Source organism: Chiloscyllium punctatum, chromosome 20 (genome assembly GCF_047496795.1).
Source record: "Chiloscyllium punctatum isolate Juve2018m chromosome 20, sChiPun1.3, whole genome shotgun sequence".
NCBI lineage: Eukaryota > Metazoa > Chordata > Chondrichthyes > Orectolobiformes > Hemiscylliidae > Chiloscyllium > Chiloscyllium punctatum.
The window spans coordinates 83530514-83547112 of record NC_092758.1 but is presented as its reverse complement, the minus strand read 5'-3'; the positions used below and the strand labels follow the sequence as shown (position 1 = coordinate 83547112).

Genomic DNA, 16599 nt, shown 5'->3' with positions numbered 1-16599 from the left:
ATGGACTGGTTGGACCAAAGGGTCTGCTTCTGTTCTGTCTGACTCTATGACACTCCTCCACCATACTTATGCATACAGCTCTGTGAATGATAAGTATTAATTGTTTATGCTGTTTCATTGTGTATAGTTCTAATCCATCCCAAGCTCCTAAATGCTTCTGAGAGATATTTCATACAAATGTCAATCATAGAGGGATGAAGGACCACATGTATTTAAAAGAACAGAATATCTCCACCTATAATGACCAAAGTAATTCAAGCCATGCACTTCAACCCAATACACCTCCTGGTAGTCAATAAGGCTACAGGTCAAGAGTGCCTGGTTACTGGATTAACAGAAGAAGCTGCACGCTTTGGTATTAAATAATAACTAAGTAGGAACATGTGAAAAAGCCCAAAAAGCCTTTAACTGCCACTATTCTGGGCTCTTGAGTTAACAGCTTAAAAATAAGGGGCAGGCCATTTAGAACAGAGATGAGGAGAAACCTCTTCACCCAGAGCGTGGTGGGTGTGTGGAATGCTCTGCCCCAGAGGGCAGTGAAGGCCCAGTCTCTGGATTCATTTAAGAAAGAGTTGGATAGAGCTTTCAAGGATAGTGGAATCAAGGGTTATGGAGATAAGGCAGGAACAGGATACTGGTTAAGGATGATCAGCCATGATCATATTGAATGGTGGTGCAGGCCCGAAGGGCAGAATGGCCTACTCCTGCACCTATTGTCTATTGGCTATTGTAACACTTATCACAGCAGGAAGTGTAGCCGCTCAAAATGAAGACCACCACTGTCTTCTCAGGACTAACGATGAATGGTCAATAAATACTGGTCTCGCTAGTGACACCGAAATCCCAAAGCCCAGTGAAGTAAAAATGCTGTTGTGGACAGCTGTCACATGATCCCGTGGACTAATCGTAAAATCATATTCTAAAGGAACAAATGCTGCTTTGCAGATTTACAGTTGAGGAGAGCTTGCCTGCTTCTGAGAAAATTTCCAAACATTGTTGCTGGCAGATAAGGAGTTAATGAGACTGATCACTGAGGAGTCCATCAGCTGTTGACAGTCCACAGTGAGCTGAGGTAAATGAGTGTAACTGTGGGTGCTCAGACGGATGGCAATTCAAATCTATTTCATGCCACACTCTCCCCTTGTTTTCAGATTTCCCATATCCATTTGGATGGTTGGCAGGCTATCTTGCCATGATGGTGGGAGCTGGCATTACGTTCGTGGTCCAAAGCAGCTCAGTATTTACTTCAGCCATTACTCCCCTCATTGGTAAGCTCACAGCTCTTTCAAAAAGTGTGCCAATGTAGTGGCGAAACTTCCACGCGTCTCTGAATCATGGAATTACGACATGTCGGAAGGTCACCGCGCCCGTTGTGTTTGTGCCAGCTCTATCAATTACAATTCTTTCCATTTCAAGCATGTATCCACAACCCATTTGATAGTTTTAACAGACCCCAGTGAGAACTTGCAAGCCATCACACTGCTAGACAGATAGCCCAACATGTCAAATTCCAGGGTAAGCTACAATGAACTGATACTGCCACCTACCCAGTTGGGTGATCAAAAAAAAGTTATTTCACAAAGTATCCTCTGTCTTGTGGGCATCTTTCTCCCAGAACCAGATCAATTTCTTTTTAAAAGGAACTAATTTATCCATGCTCTCATCAGTTTACAAAAATGTATGATTTATTGGTTCCTAAATGCGTAGATTAGAAGTGAGAGTCAAAAAGAAGAAAAGTTTAAATAATATAGCAATCAGACTTCATGGCTCACTTGTGAAGAATAGATAATGGAATATTAATGATTGAACAGTCAATTTTGGGATTCTTGGACTTGGATGTTAGTTGAATTTCTTTGATCTTATTTCCTGTTGACAGTCATAAGCTGGCAGTACTGAGAGCAAGAGTGGCATTTATCTGCAATGCAGGGGAGACAAGGAGTCTGTCAACTGTAATCTTCACAACACGCTAGTTTTCAAACCAAAGCTAGTGCACAAATGTACACTGGCAGCCACAAGGACCTCACTTTCACTAGCACACCTTCTTCCACTAACACACACAGACAGGGATTTTAACCCTGTTCTTATGCATTTTTAAATGAAGAACACTCAAACATAGTCTCTTTTCTTGTTTTTCTGTTGCATTCACAGTCTGACATAGCTCCCAGGAGATTGTAGCTCCATTTGTAGTGCCTTTTGCCCTTTGAAGTGCACACTGTAAACTTTTGCTATAAATTCTGTGTCTTACAATCTTATACTCCACAACCACCTGATGAAGGAGCAGGGCTCCGAAAGTTAGTGCTTCCAAATAAACCTGTTGGACTATAACCTGGTGTTGTGTGATTTTTAACTGTCCACCCCAGTCCAACACTGGCATCTCCAAGTCTTTAAAAATCATGTGTTGGGATAAAAATTCCACATGTCTGTAGCTGATGCAAGGTTAATAATAACAAAAACTATTACAGATTATGCCTTCACCACCCTTTCAGGCAATGTCGACTAGATCATGAAACAAAAGAAGTCTCTTCACTTTTCCACTTATTCTTTTAAATTTGCATCTTTGGGTGATCAAACTTCCCACAGAAAGAAGGTTTCTTTATTCACTCTCTTCATACCTTCAATGTTCTCCGTGCCTGCAATAACCTCTGTGGTGGCCCAGTGGTTAGCACTGTTGCCTCACAGTGCCACGGTCCCAGGTTTGATTCCAGCCTCAGGTAACTGTGTGGAGTTTGCACATTCGCCCCTTGTCTGTGTGAGTTTCCTCTCGTAGTCCAAAGATGTGCAGATTAGGTTGATTGTGCAGGCTAGGTGGATTAGCCTTGGGGAATGCAGCATTACAGAGATGGGAAGGGGGGGCATGGATGTCGTTGGGATGCTCTTTGGAGGTTCAGTGTGGAGGTTCAGGCCTCCTTCCATGCAGTAGGGATTCGATGTTTTCTATTCTAAGGAGAACACTCCCAGTTTCTCTGGACTCTCAAAGGAACTGCTCCTGATCATTTGTATATGCCGGTAAACCTTCCCCCTCAGGCCTTGAGATTCTCTCTGTCTGAATTTGTCACAATACTCTCATCAATGCCTAACCAACGATTTATAACAGCTTAGAGGAGCTTCCTTCCATGCTCTTTCAGGTGAAATTAGGTTTCAGAGGTTGGAAAGTGACAGAAAACCAAGTGATGACAGTTCTGCGGACCTCAGGCGAGCTTCCCAGTGGGGAGCTGTCACGAGAATCAGGGAAGGTGGACAGGGAATCAGTGTCATTAAGGTCTTGGTAAAGGTTCGCTCTCTGAAAATGTCGCCGGTTGGTTGGCACTGTGATAGGCCCCTACTGTGTCAGGAACACTCAGAGACATTCACTCAGCAGGATGATAGAAATGCTGGTGTCAGGGAGACGGAAGACTTAAAGAGTTACAATCATGGCAAAATATACCTGCTACCCCAACTGCCCTGAGGATCCCTCAGGATATTGGACTTTGTTTCTATAATATTTCGCCTGGATCCTTTAATGGGTGGCTCCGTTTTGAGGTCCCGTTCTGGGTGTCACTGTTCCTCAGTAGTGTTTACTGTTCCGAAAGGGTGACCAGCTCACTCTCCTATCATGCCCTCCGTGTGCCACTTGTCACCCCAAGCTGGACAGTAAACCCGAAGCCAGCCTGTTAATTGGGCACCATCTGTCGGCTTCCACAGGTGGGTATGTGACGGACACTGCCTGGAACCTGGAAACTGTCCCTGTGCCTATGAATTATAGGGACTCCTCCTCCAGCCAGGGTGTGAAACAAAGCCACATTATTAACTTGTCCTCGCACCTTGCAAAGACTTGTGCAGAAATTGAACTCCAGTGTTTCCCTTTACCCTCTTTAAAAGTGTACAAATATTTTAGGCAGAATTTTGTCATTTTCTGGATGGTGGCGTCATGGCAATAAGATACCAGGGAGCTGCATCAGGAGGGGCTAAAGACAGACAGCGAGATGGGTCAGCTGTTCCAATATTTAACGGCCTTCAAAGGGACACATTACAGGCAGATGGTCTCACGATGGTAATGCAACTAGACTAGTAGGCTAGGAACAAGGAGTCAAGATGGCGGGAGTTAAATTCAGTTGATAAATCCAGAACAGAAAGTCACTTTCAGCAATAGTTTTCATGAAAGCTTTCATTGATCGTTGTAAAATTTCATCTGTTGTAAAAACGGACATTCACTAATGTCCGTGAGAGAAGGAAATCTGCCAATCATTCCCAGTCTAGCGTTTATGTGAATCCAGACCCACAGCAATATCTTCTGCTCTTTACTGCCCCTCTGAAATTGGTTGGGCAAACTGTTTGGTACAGAGGCAATTAGGGACGGGAAACAACAAGACCCACATCCCAGGAAGATAATTGTGAAGCTGCTGCTATTTTAAAGATTGTTTAGGCAAATGGGGACAGCTTAATCCTAACCCTAACCCAGCCCTCCTGAGACGCACCACACCTGGGATGCACCTCAATTGGGAGACACCTCACCTAGGATGTACCTTACCTGGAAATCACCTCACCTAGGACACACCTCACCTGGGACACATGTCACCTGGGACACACCTCACCGAGAACACACCTTACCTGGGACACACCTCACCTGGGACACACTTTACCTGGGACACACTTTACCTGAGACACACCTCACCTGAGATACACTTCACCTTGGGCACACTTCACTTGAGACACACCTCACCTGGGACACCCCTCACCTGGGACACCCCTCACCTGAGACACACCTCACCTGGGACACACCTCACCTGAGACACACCTCACCTGAGACACACCTCACCTGAGACACACCTCACCTGGGACCCACCTTACCTGAGACACACCTCACCGAGAGCACACCTCACCTGAGACACACCTCACCTGAGTCACACCTCACCTGGGACCCACCTTACCTGAGACACACCTCACCTGAGACACACCTCACCTGAGACACACCTCACCTGAGACATACCTCACCTGGGACCCACCTTACCTGAGACACACCTCACCGAGAGCACACCTCACCTGAGACACACCTCACCTGAGACACACCTCCCCTGGGACACACCTCACCTGAGACACACCTCACCTGAGACACACCTCACGTGGGACCCACCTCAGCCCAACACTGCATTTCCAAAATCTCTTGTCAAATTCAGCCCTTAAATTCTCACTTCAGTATGTGAAGGCTATGGAGTCAGGCTCCACTTCTGTCGTTTAAGCAACATGATCTGGAATGACTCCCCACCGTGGTTCTGAGAGAAGATAACGCACTCTCATTTCTCAGGTGACACTTTCAGCCAATGCTTCGACGCTCCTGTCAAATAAACTAAGTGGAGCGGTTAAGTGATGTCATGAAGATGCCTTTCCAGTGTCTTGATAAATATATATCTTTCAAGCAACACCTAAATCTGCTTATTTATTACACTGCTGTTTGTAGGAGCTGGCAGAGTGCACTTTACGTTGTGTTTCCTCCATCACATCAGTCATTACACTTGAAAAGTTCTCCCTCTCTATTATCCTTCCTCTCTCCCTTACCTCTATACTCCCTCCTCCCAACCTTCCTAATATAAGCTCCATTTTAATCCTGTGCTTGGCCATTTTTCTGGGAGGGATCCTCTGCACCATTACCTGCAAAAGCTACTGGCCCGTCCATCTTGGGTTTCCTCCGGGTGCTCTGGTTTCCTGTCACAGTCCAAAGATGTGCAGGTCAGGTGAATTGGCCATGCTAAATTGCCCATAGTGCTAGGTGCATTAGTCAGAGGGAAATGGGTCTGGGTGGGTTACTCTTCGGAGGGTCGGTGTGGACTTGTTGAGCCAAAGGGCCTGTTTCCACACTGTAGGGAATCTAATCTAATCTAATCTCAATCCTGCACTGGCACGTGTCTTGTCATTCTGTGCACTTCCATAAGTATCAGTCTTCAAGATCCTTCTTGGTAAAATTTCACTGGATAATCAATAAGACTCTAATGGCAATTCCTGGCCTCAGTTCTTAAATCACTGCACACTAACGTTTCTTGGCTTGGATAAGTGAGGTACTTGATAAACTAGGTGTACTGTTTGATCAGTTGCAGAATGGTTGAATTGAACCTGTGATGTTCGGTTCTGTTGTCTAGGTATTGGAGTGATCAGTATTGAACGTGCCTACCCTTTGACCCTGGGATCCAACATTGGCACTACCACTACTGCAGTCTTGGCAGCTTTGGCCAGTCCAGGTGACATGTTACCAAGTGCTTTCCAGGTAAAACTTGTCACAAAGTCATGAGTCTTTGTATTTGTTGATGAATGCAAATGGGGAAATACATCCAGGACTACATGAGGTTTATACTTTCATTAAATGTTTCTGATTTATTTACTCTTTATTTCAAGAGGTATTCATCTGAGATGGGACCTGGCTATAGAGAGCATGTAAATGCCCATCTTTCTTCCGTGCATCCTGCTAATGCAATTCAGCAGGTATTGAGCCACAGAGGTCTATCACATTATGGTCTAACACACCTACTCTCCAGAAGAACAAAATGAGAAGGAAAACATCCAATTTATTTTAACTCTTCTGAAATTGAGCACTGAGATTAATTGTAGTTCATTTTGTTTTAAGCGGTTGAGTAAGCAACATGCACCAAATCGAAGGGTTGAACATTGACTCATTGACTTTTCAGCTAATTCCTTGAAAGTATTATAATCTGAGCTGATATTATTAGATAGATCATATCCCACCTTTTACGAAACAAGATGGACTTTCACTGAAACAGAAGCATGCAGTGCTGCTGATTTCATTTCCACAATAAAATGCAAGTTTATTATGCAAAAGAAATGAATAGAATAAATCAAGCTATTTACATACAACATCATTTTAAAAGTTCTGAAACACATGGTAAACATACAATTCTACCTAACCTAACATCATTACATTAAAGTCTTCATGTAGCAGAGATAGTGCCCATGTCTGCTACATCTATATGTTTGACTTAACTTCCTTTCAATTGGGTGGCACAGTGGCTCAGTGGTTAGCACTGGTTCCTCACAGCACCAGGGACCCGGGTTTGATTCCAACCTCGGATGACTGTTTGTGTGGAGTTTGCACGTTCTCCCTGTGTCTGCGTGGGTTTCCTCCGGGTGCTCCAGTTTCCTCCCACAGTCCAAAGATATGCAGGTTAGGTGAATTGGTCATGCTAGTTAGGGGGAGCGGGCCTGGGTAGGTTACTCTTCGAAGGGTCGGTGTAGACTAGTTTGGCCAAAGGGCCTGATTCCACACTGTAGGTAATCTAATCTAATTACCAGTCATGATGGTTTGCTTGCCTCTTTTTTTGATTATACACACAATCGAGCTTAGATTTTCTCAGCTTCAAATAAACCTTTCAGGGTTCTAACCAAAATACTTCAGGTCTGGAAATTTCAAGAGGAAACAATCACACTATAAGACATTTCCTTAAAAAAAAAGAATCATTTCCTTTCTTCAGAAGAAACTGTTTCTTATTGAGCTTCAAGCAGGGCTTTTACAAACTGTCATCTAAAGCTTTCCAAACTTGGGTTTTCCCTTAAACAAGATAAAAATGATCCTGATTCTTTTATACTAGTTTTAAAAACAGATCATCATTCCAGAAAGACTGACAAGATCATCATTAAATCCACTCATACACACAGACCAAACCCATATGCCACTAGTTCAAAATCTAAAATCTAAAGTAAAATATATATATGTATACACACACACACACACATATATATATATATATATATTAATTGCACCTCTTAAATCTCAAAAGAATCAGTTGATGCAAAACATCTTGCAGTTGAATAAACTAAAAGATTTGCTATTGAAAAAGAGGAGAGGGTGCAGCATTACTAATCAGAGAGGGTATCACAGCTACAAAAGCTTCCATTGTTGAGGAAGATCTGCCTACCAAGTCAGCATGGGTGGAAATTAGGAACAGCAAGGGAGCAGTCACCTCATTAGGGGTTTACTACAGGCCCCCAATAGCAGCAGGGAGATGGAAGAAAGCATAGGTCAGCAGATTTTGGAAAAGTGTGGACGTAGTAGGATTGTTGTAATGGGTGACTTTAACTTTCCCAATATTGATTAGAACCTCTTTCGAGCAGAAGATTTGAATGGAGCTGTTTTTGTAAGGTGTTTTCAGGAGGGTTTCCTAACTCAGTACGTTGACAGGCCGACGAGGGGAGAGGCCATTCTAGACTTGGTGCTCGGAAACGAGTCAGGGCAGGTATCAGATCTTGTGGTGGGAGAGCATTTTGGTGATAGTGACCACAACTGCCTCACATTCTACTTAGCTATGGAGAAGGAGAGGATTAGGCAAAATGGGAGGATATTTAATTGGAGAAGAGGAAACTATAATGTGATTAGACATGAGTTAGGAAGCATGGACTGGGAGCAATTGTTCCATGGTAAAGGCACTATAGACATGGGGAGACTGTTTAAGGAACAGGTGTTGCAAGTGATGAATAAATATGTCCCTCTGAGACAGGCAAGAAGTGGTAAGATAAAGGAACCTTGGATGACGAGAGTGGTGGAGCTACTCATCAAAAGGAAGAAGGTAAGATGGAGGAAGTTAGGGTCAAGCTCAGCTCTAGAGGATTACAGGCAGGCGAGGAAGGAGCTCAAAAATGGTCTGAGGAGAGCCAGGAGGGGGCACGAGAAAGGCTTGGCAGAATGGATTAGGGAGAACACAAAGGCATTTTACACTTATGTGAGGAATAAGAGAATGGTCAAAGAAAGAGTAGGGCCGATCAGGGATAGCATAGGGAACTTGTGTGTGGAGTCTGAGGAGGTCGGGGAAGCCCTAAATAATGACCCCAGATTACTGACATAAAACGGTGAACTGCAACGCCACACACAGTCAGCTGAGGCTTGGCGCTCAGTACAGTTTCCTCAATTCTTTGAGACAAAATGAAACTCTGGGTCCATTTGAGAACCAAAGCTAACAGACCATGGTCACTGCCCATCTGGAATGTCCTATCTTTCTACGCCAGAAATGCAGTCCTGTTGTGAGTGAGGCAAGCAAATTCCATTTGTTTCCTTATAGTACCAATGTTTACAACAGTCTTAATTCTAAATAAAGATGCTCCGTGGTATCATGTTTGGACCAGTTAAGAGATGTCTTAGCCGAAGTAATGAGGAGAACCCATTTACATTTGAACTCTTTGTTTTTGCAGATCGCCCTTTCCCATTTCTTTTTCAACATCGCTGGGATTATACTGTGGTACCCACTCCCAATCACCCGTTTCCCTATCCGCATGGCAAAGACCCTGGGTGAACAAACTGCCAAGTACCGCTGGTTTGCTGTCTTATATCTGATCATCTGCTTCCTTCTGCTCCCTTCACTGATCTTTGGCCTCTCCATGGCTGGTTGGCAGGTCCTTATAGGAGTGGGTGCCCCCTTTGTGGGCATCCTCGTCTTCATAGGCATCATCAATGTATTGCAAACGCGCAGGCCCGGCTACCTGCCCAAGAAACTCCAGTCTTGGGACTTCCTCCCGATCTGGATGCACTCCCTGAAGCCAATGGATCGGGTCATAACCAACGCTGCCCTCTGCTGTACAGACCACTGCGTTTGTGCCGACAAAACAGAGAGCCAGGAGGGCGTGAGCTGCAGCGAGAAGTCTCCACAGCTGAAGATGAAGGCTGCCTGCGACAGCCCCCCCATCACCTACTCGGAGGAACCTTCGGTCGACACCCCCTCTCCCATTTTGAACAGGTTGCCCGTGCTGGACATCACACAGCTGTAAGACCCTGGTTGAGGCTTCCTCTTGGATCCTTGACATCTCTTCCAAGATTGCAGAGTTCTTCCTTCTTGCCCCCTTCCCCCCCCTCCTCCCCCCCACTCCCCGGCTGACCTTTGCCCCTCCCACAACCTCGAAACCCTCCTGTTCGGCCCCTACATTCCATGACCTGGACAGTGCAATTCTGCTCCTTGTGCGGATTTGGGCACCATTGTATCTTCTGCAGTTGGATGGAGTGAAGAGATGTTGCTGAGGGAGACACCTGCTATACTAGTTAAACGATTCTTACTGGAATATATCCTGACAGTCTCCCCCACCCTACAGCCGACTGAGCGGGTGTTAGATCCTTTTGAAGTTGAATGGGGTAAAAACGCTGGATAAAGGAATGTAGTGTGACGCTACTGATCATCCATCCACTTGTGTCTGTAACTTTGGTTGGTCACAATTCTGAAGGTTTCAATCGATGAACTCCTGTCCCAACCATTTCCACATATTCTCGCCCTGCCTTTTATACTCTATCCCATCTAAAATCTTTTAACCTGATTTTAAAAAAAATAAGAGAATGAAAGAAAAAGGGCATGATTCAGTCAGCCTTTCCATCCTGGGTTGCTCCACGAATTGTCCACCAGCTTAATCTTTAATTGCAGAACAACCTTGGAAGTTGGTGCGTTTAATATTAGAAAGCAGCAAAGCAGTAATATTGATTGCAGTAAGTAAGAATTCTACATCTTAATGTCTTAATATTCGATTTCAAAGCTGTGAAGAGACATGACTATTGAAGATCACGTGCCAATATCAGTTGCCAGATGCACTCAGGTCACATCACTCTGCTAGAAGAAGATAACTAGGCTTTATCTCCAGGACACATTGTGGCCTTATCAGTCACTCCCAGGTTCTTCAAGTACATTGCGGGGTGGGGGGAAGTTGGTCGTGGTGGGCTGTGAAAACTCCCTCTTCCACATTCAAGGTCCACAGGACTTGCGAGCCATGATGAATCAGCATAGTTATCCATTCTTACCTTCCATGATTTGTCCCGACTTTATTTGATGAGCTCGATACCCCAGAAACGTCCCATAGAAAGACGTCTGAGGAATCGTTCAGATTTGAAATTGGCACCGACCTTCGCCTGAACTCTTCAGTTCCCCTGTTGCAATCTCAGCAAACGAAAGCACAGAAATGTTGCAGCACAGTACTTGAGTATGACTGAAAGAAAAGACAGACTTTGTTGAAGCATTCGTCTTTCACTCATCAAGACAATAAATACCAGTGCAAAATAAAAATGATATTTTTGTATTGTAGGCTTTTATTCCTACTTTCCCTCATCCATCGGGTTTATTTTAGATATTAACAATCCAAGGCAGTTCTAACAATGGGGTATATCCAATGCTATTTACTAAAGCAAAGTACAACACAAAATAATGCAAAACAATTTTACTCATATAAAGCTTACAATTACGAGTGAACCTGTTTACAATGCTGTGCTTGAGGATCACACTGAAATCCACCTATCTTGTCTCAACCTCCAGTCATTGATCAGAAAACCTTTTGTGCTAACTAACTGTAGCACACTGTAAGGATTCTAATCTAATCTATCTGCGCTCTGAGACAATGCTTCCTCATAACCTTTAATCAGCAAAGCATGAGGCTGACCACTGGTAAACATCACAAACACGGTCATCTACCAAGGCTGGTTTCATTGACTTTTTCATTCAGACTTCCTCCTTTTCTCCTAGGAAAGAGGCTTGTCTCTTGGCTGTTACAAATTCTGACCCCAACCTTAGCTTACTTATGCTGTGACCACCTTTATGTCATCTAACTGACCATGTGATATTTGTGAAGGACAGTTTTATGATCAAGCACTCTCTGTTTGTAAAATCCCCAGAGCGTGGAAGCAGTCGGTTCATCCAATTGAGTCCACACTGACCCTCCGAACAGCATCCAACCAAAACCCACACCCTATACCATTCCTGTGACTCTAATTTTTCAAGGCTGATTCACCTAACCTGCATGTCTTTGGAATGTGGGAGGAGACTGGAGGAAACCCACGCAGACAGCCACCTGAGACGAGAATCGGACCTGGGTCCCTGCTGCTCTGAGGCAGCAGTGCTAACCACTCAGCTGCCATGCCATCCCAAATATCCACTCATAAAATGTCACATTATCACATCTAATGACCTAGTCTGATTCAAAACAAGACTCCAGCCTCTCGCTGTTATTCTGACAGTTCAGTCCATTACTGCTGGCTTTCAGCATTAGTACACAGATTCTTCAGATTTCGAAACATTAAACCAGTGAGCTTTCTAATCATTAGGTCAACACCAGGCTTCGTATGCTTTTTCCATCGAGTTTAATTTAAGCTTACCAACAAATTTCGAGTTAATATCTCCAGTATCCTTTAAGAACAGAGTGGTGAATTGTCAGCAATTGAACTGTAATTAATAGAGACATTGCTATGGACAATACATGAGTTCAACTGATTGGGAAATTTTGTTTCAATTTAAATCAGGCAAGTTGATTGTGATTGGTTCTGGAATTGACCTTTGATATTTCTTCTGAAATGTCCTGATGAGCCAAGACAAGAAAGTTTCAACAAAATGTGTCCTTTTTTCAGCACTATTCAAACGCAAAAGCAATGCTCGATATTCAGTTATGCCATTGATCTCAGCACCCCATGTAATGATGCCAATGTAGGGAAACATGCTCCCTCCAACTTCTATGACCACAGCTGTAATTCTATTCCACATAGAATTACAGGGATAACGTGGACACTTAAATGGTGTTGTGTGATGTCAATGTACTATGAACAATCTGTAAATGCTCTATGATTAACATGTAGATGGAATTTCATTTCCCTTTCGTGTTAGTTGAGTTCGGGGGCAAAATTTATTTTGGCAGATTCCACAAAACAGGCCATAGCAAATCATCAGCTTGTTTTATACCCAACCCAATTTTCTGTGCAATTAAAGTCAACTGCCTAGATGTCAAATGGGTTGCTGATTCATGATGGTGTTGCTCTGTCTGCATTTCAGCCTTGTAATGTCATCCCCATTGCTTTGTCCACTTCATTCATCTTCAATGAATGAACATGTTTCACACATGGGAGCTTAAATCATGTCACATCGTGTAACTTCACTCTCTTGGACTTGTTGCAATGTAACGCTGCTCAGATATTTACAAGCAAGTTGACCAGCGATTGATCAGTCACAGAGTTTGATAACCCAAAGCAGTGGTCAGTGGAGTGGAAGAAAGAAAGTTGAGATTTGATGGTGCGAGGCTGTACTTTCAACTTACAGTCTTCGATTGACCCAGACAGTCAGAAGGGCTTGATTCGCGGTGCCCGCTTCCAAATGTCCCACTTACTGGAATTCTAGTGGAGTTGTGGATCAGATATGCCAACTTATTCACTTGAGTCTCCGATCTTTGAATATGAGTCTCTTCTTGGGGTCCTGCAGTCATAACAAACTTAACATACGCCACCCTGAATGAGTCCCTTTTCTCTTTGGAGTATTTTGCAGTCTTCGGAAAATGTTGAGGACAGAAAACGCGTTCTTAACATTCGTCTTTCCTTGGCGAAATTGCATTCAACATTACTGTTCTCATAGCCTGTTTGAATATATTATTATACTATGGACATATTTTGTACTTAATACAGATATGGAAGCTTTTACTTGAAGTCTTACTTTATTGTTTTTGGTGCCAACAAGACATTTGAAAGGGTGAAGTATGAGAGGAGGTAGTGTACTGCTCACTACCCTGGATAGAATACAACACAAGTGGCCTAGGAATCTAAACAGAAGAACAGAAGCACTCGAAGCAGGAGTAAGACATCTGGCCCTTCAAGCCTGCTCCCCCATTCAATAAGATCATGGCTACTCTTTTTGTGGACTCAGCTCCACTTACCCACCCTCTCACCTATAACCCTTAATTCCTTTACTGTTCAAAACATCTATCAACCTTTGCCTTAAAACATTCAATGAAGCCACCTCAACTATCTCACTGGGCAGGGAATCCCACAGCTTCGCAACCCTCAGGTTGAAGACGTTCCTCTTCAACTGAATCCTTAAACTGTTCCCCCTTATTTTGAGGCTATGCCCCTTAGCTCTAGTGGAAACAACCTCCCTGCTTTTATTTTACCTATTCTCATCATAATTTTATACATTTCTATACGATCCCCCCTCATTCTTCTGAATTCCAATGAGTATAGTCCCAGGGTCTAGATTAGAGTGGTGCTGGAAAAGCACAGCAGGTCAGGCAGTATCCGAGGAGCAGGAAAATCAATGTGTCGGGCAAAAGTCATTCCTGATTAAGGGTTTTTACCCGAAACGTCGATTTTCCTGTTCCTTGGATGCTGCCTGACCTGCTGTGCTTTCCCAGCACCACACTGATCTAGATTCTGATCTCCAGCATCTGCGGTCCTCACTTATGCCTGCCTGAGCATAGTCCCAGTCTACTCAGTCTCTTTTCATAAGCCAACCCTCTCAACTCCAGTATCAACCCAGTGAACCTCCTCTGCACCCCCTCTAGTGTCACTACATCCTTTCTCAAGTAAGGAGAACAAAACTGCACACAGTACTCCAGGTGTGGCCTCACCAGCACCCTGTATAGCTGCAACATAACCTCCCTATTTTTAAACTCTATCCTTCAAAAATAAATGACAGTATTCAATTTGCCTTTTTAATTACCTGCTGCACCTGCAAACAAACTTTTATGACTCATGCACCAAGACGCCTCAGTCCCTCTGCATAGCAGCATGCTGCATTTTTTAACAATTTAAACAATAGTCCATTTTCCAGCCAAAATGGATGACATTTATGCAAACATTCCCCAGTGCCTTTTGGATAATAGATGCCAAAGATGCCCTTTTCCCATAAATGAATGAGAACAGAAGAATAAACAGTTTATAATCTGTCAGAGCAGAGTTCACTCGTTGAGGAAATGCTAGGTTATAAAAATGGGCTTCTCTTCTCTAATACTTTACCATCTAACCAGTAAAGGCAAACATTACCCTCTGTGTTACAAAGTCCCCCTGGGAATTAACCTCTCTGTAAGTAACATAATTTCTGAAGTTGTCTTTAAGTACCATGAGGAAAAACATCCGGTTTCATAACTCATCCCCTTGCAGTTTTACAGCATGTGTTTGGGTGTGTGCTTGAACACAAGCCTTCTACTAAAGTTCATTAATGTGTAAGAACATCTGACACCACACACTATCTGATCTTTGAATTAATGCCATGCAAATATTTATAATGTTTCCATTTATATGGTGCCATGCATTGAATATCCAATATACTGCATATTTGCTGTCACATTGTCAATGGGGAACTATTTTGATCTGGTAAATTAGTCTTAAGTAGAATATGCAGCAAAGCTACACTTAGAGCTGTTGTTTGAGGGTTGAATGTTGGCTTGGACTCTAGCAGAACTGTCTACCCTTTTGTGCTAAGGGAAGCTTTACCAGATCCAGTTAAATAGAGCAATGGTTTGATCCTATTTCCCTCTCAGCGTTGCACTAGAATGTTAAACTAGGTGCGCTTATTTCTTGGTGTCAATCTCAGCTCCGTATATATCCAATGTAGAGTCATACAGTAGGGAAACAGACCCAACTTGTCCATACCAGCCATGTTCCCAAACTGAACATTGTCCCACCAGATTGCAAAGGGGGTCATTTTACATATAATACATTCATTAGGGGGAGAAAAGACATCTTGAGGGACAGAGAGAAGGGGAGAGGAATTGCAATCAAAGCCACCAAGAGACTTCCCATCAAGAGCATATCTCTCTCTCTCTCCTTTTCGGACAGTGAGTGACCTATAGCCATTACCTGCAGTGCTTCACCCCTCTGGCACCATCCGTGTCCCCAGGACCACAGCAGTCAACAACTGAACTAAAGTAACATGGACTGTAGCCCTCTCACTCTCTTTCATATTTGAACAAGTGCCTACTGGCTCACTTTCCAACTCATGGTAGGATTCTCCGAAATGCTCAGCGTCAGGGTTCCTGCCAATATTAACATGCGACAATATAAGCAACATGTTACATGTTAAAACATGTTATTGGATATGCAATTCAGAAGGCACAGTGTTCCTGGTGCATAGTGAGTGACCCATATGTGAACAAAACACTTATGGGCTCTCCAGTGCTCTGGCATCAATTAGCAAATTCCCTCAAATCTGCACTTGAAAGAACATTTGGTTATGTTTCCGCCTGCTGTTACCGGCTCTGAACAACATTAAGGCTTGTGTTAGCAACACTACCCTCATGTTCAGTTCCGAGTCCTCGTCTATATCTTTGTTTTCCTTAAACCATTAAGTTGAGCTCCTTCTTCAGGGCTTTGTTTGGATATTGATGCCATCTCTCCCCTTTCTTGATAATAACAACACAATTTTAACCTCCTCATACCAATAGTCAGAAAATTGCAGACAATATGAAGGTGTGCCAATAGCTCTCTGGGCTTAGAAAACTTAACCCACCCGTATCCAATTCAATTGAAGTCAGATGTGGTTTTTTTTTGTCATCCTAAGTTGATGCAGCACCTTCTGGGAAGAAAACCACAGTAAAAATGATTCTCAATCTTAAAAATGCCGTTATCTCCAAACTCAACTATTCGAGTGTTAATCTGACCTGCCTGCTTTCAACCTCAGCTGGCCATATCCTAGCCCACACCACGGTCTGTTTATCCACTGCCTCAGTGCTTGCTGGAACATTAGTTCGCAGTCCACCAATTTAAAATTTTCTTTTTTGGATTAAATGTCTTTCCAGGTCCCAACCTTCACCATCTCGGTGACCTTCTTTAGACCCATCACAATCCAAGACTGCAATGCTCCTCCAATTCTTGCATACCTGGCACTGACTTGACACAAAGTTAAG

The 16599-nt window shown here is 43.5% G+C and overlaps 1 protein-coding gene across 1 annotated transcript in view; it reads left to right on the top strand.

The window, feature by feature from the left end:
• LOC140492228 (sodium-dependent phosphate transport protein 2A-like) overlaps window positions 1-13936 on the top strand; it is a 60864-nt gene extending 46928 nt beyond the window's left edge. The window contains exons 11-13 of the mRNA XM_072591136.1: window positions 1152-1268; window positions 6111-6235; window positions 9166-13936. Of these exons, the coding sequence (XP_072447237.1) occupies window positions 1152-1268; window positions 6111-6235; window positions 9166-9738 (815 nt within the window). The 3' untranslated portion in view covers window positions 9739-13936. The remainder of the gene's footprint in view (window positions 1-1151; window positions 1269-6110; window positions 6236-9165) is intronic.
• The last annotated feature ends 2663 nt before the right edge of the window (window positions 13937-16599 follow it).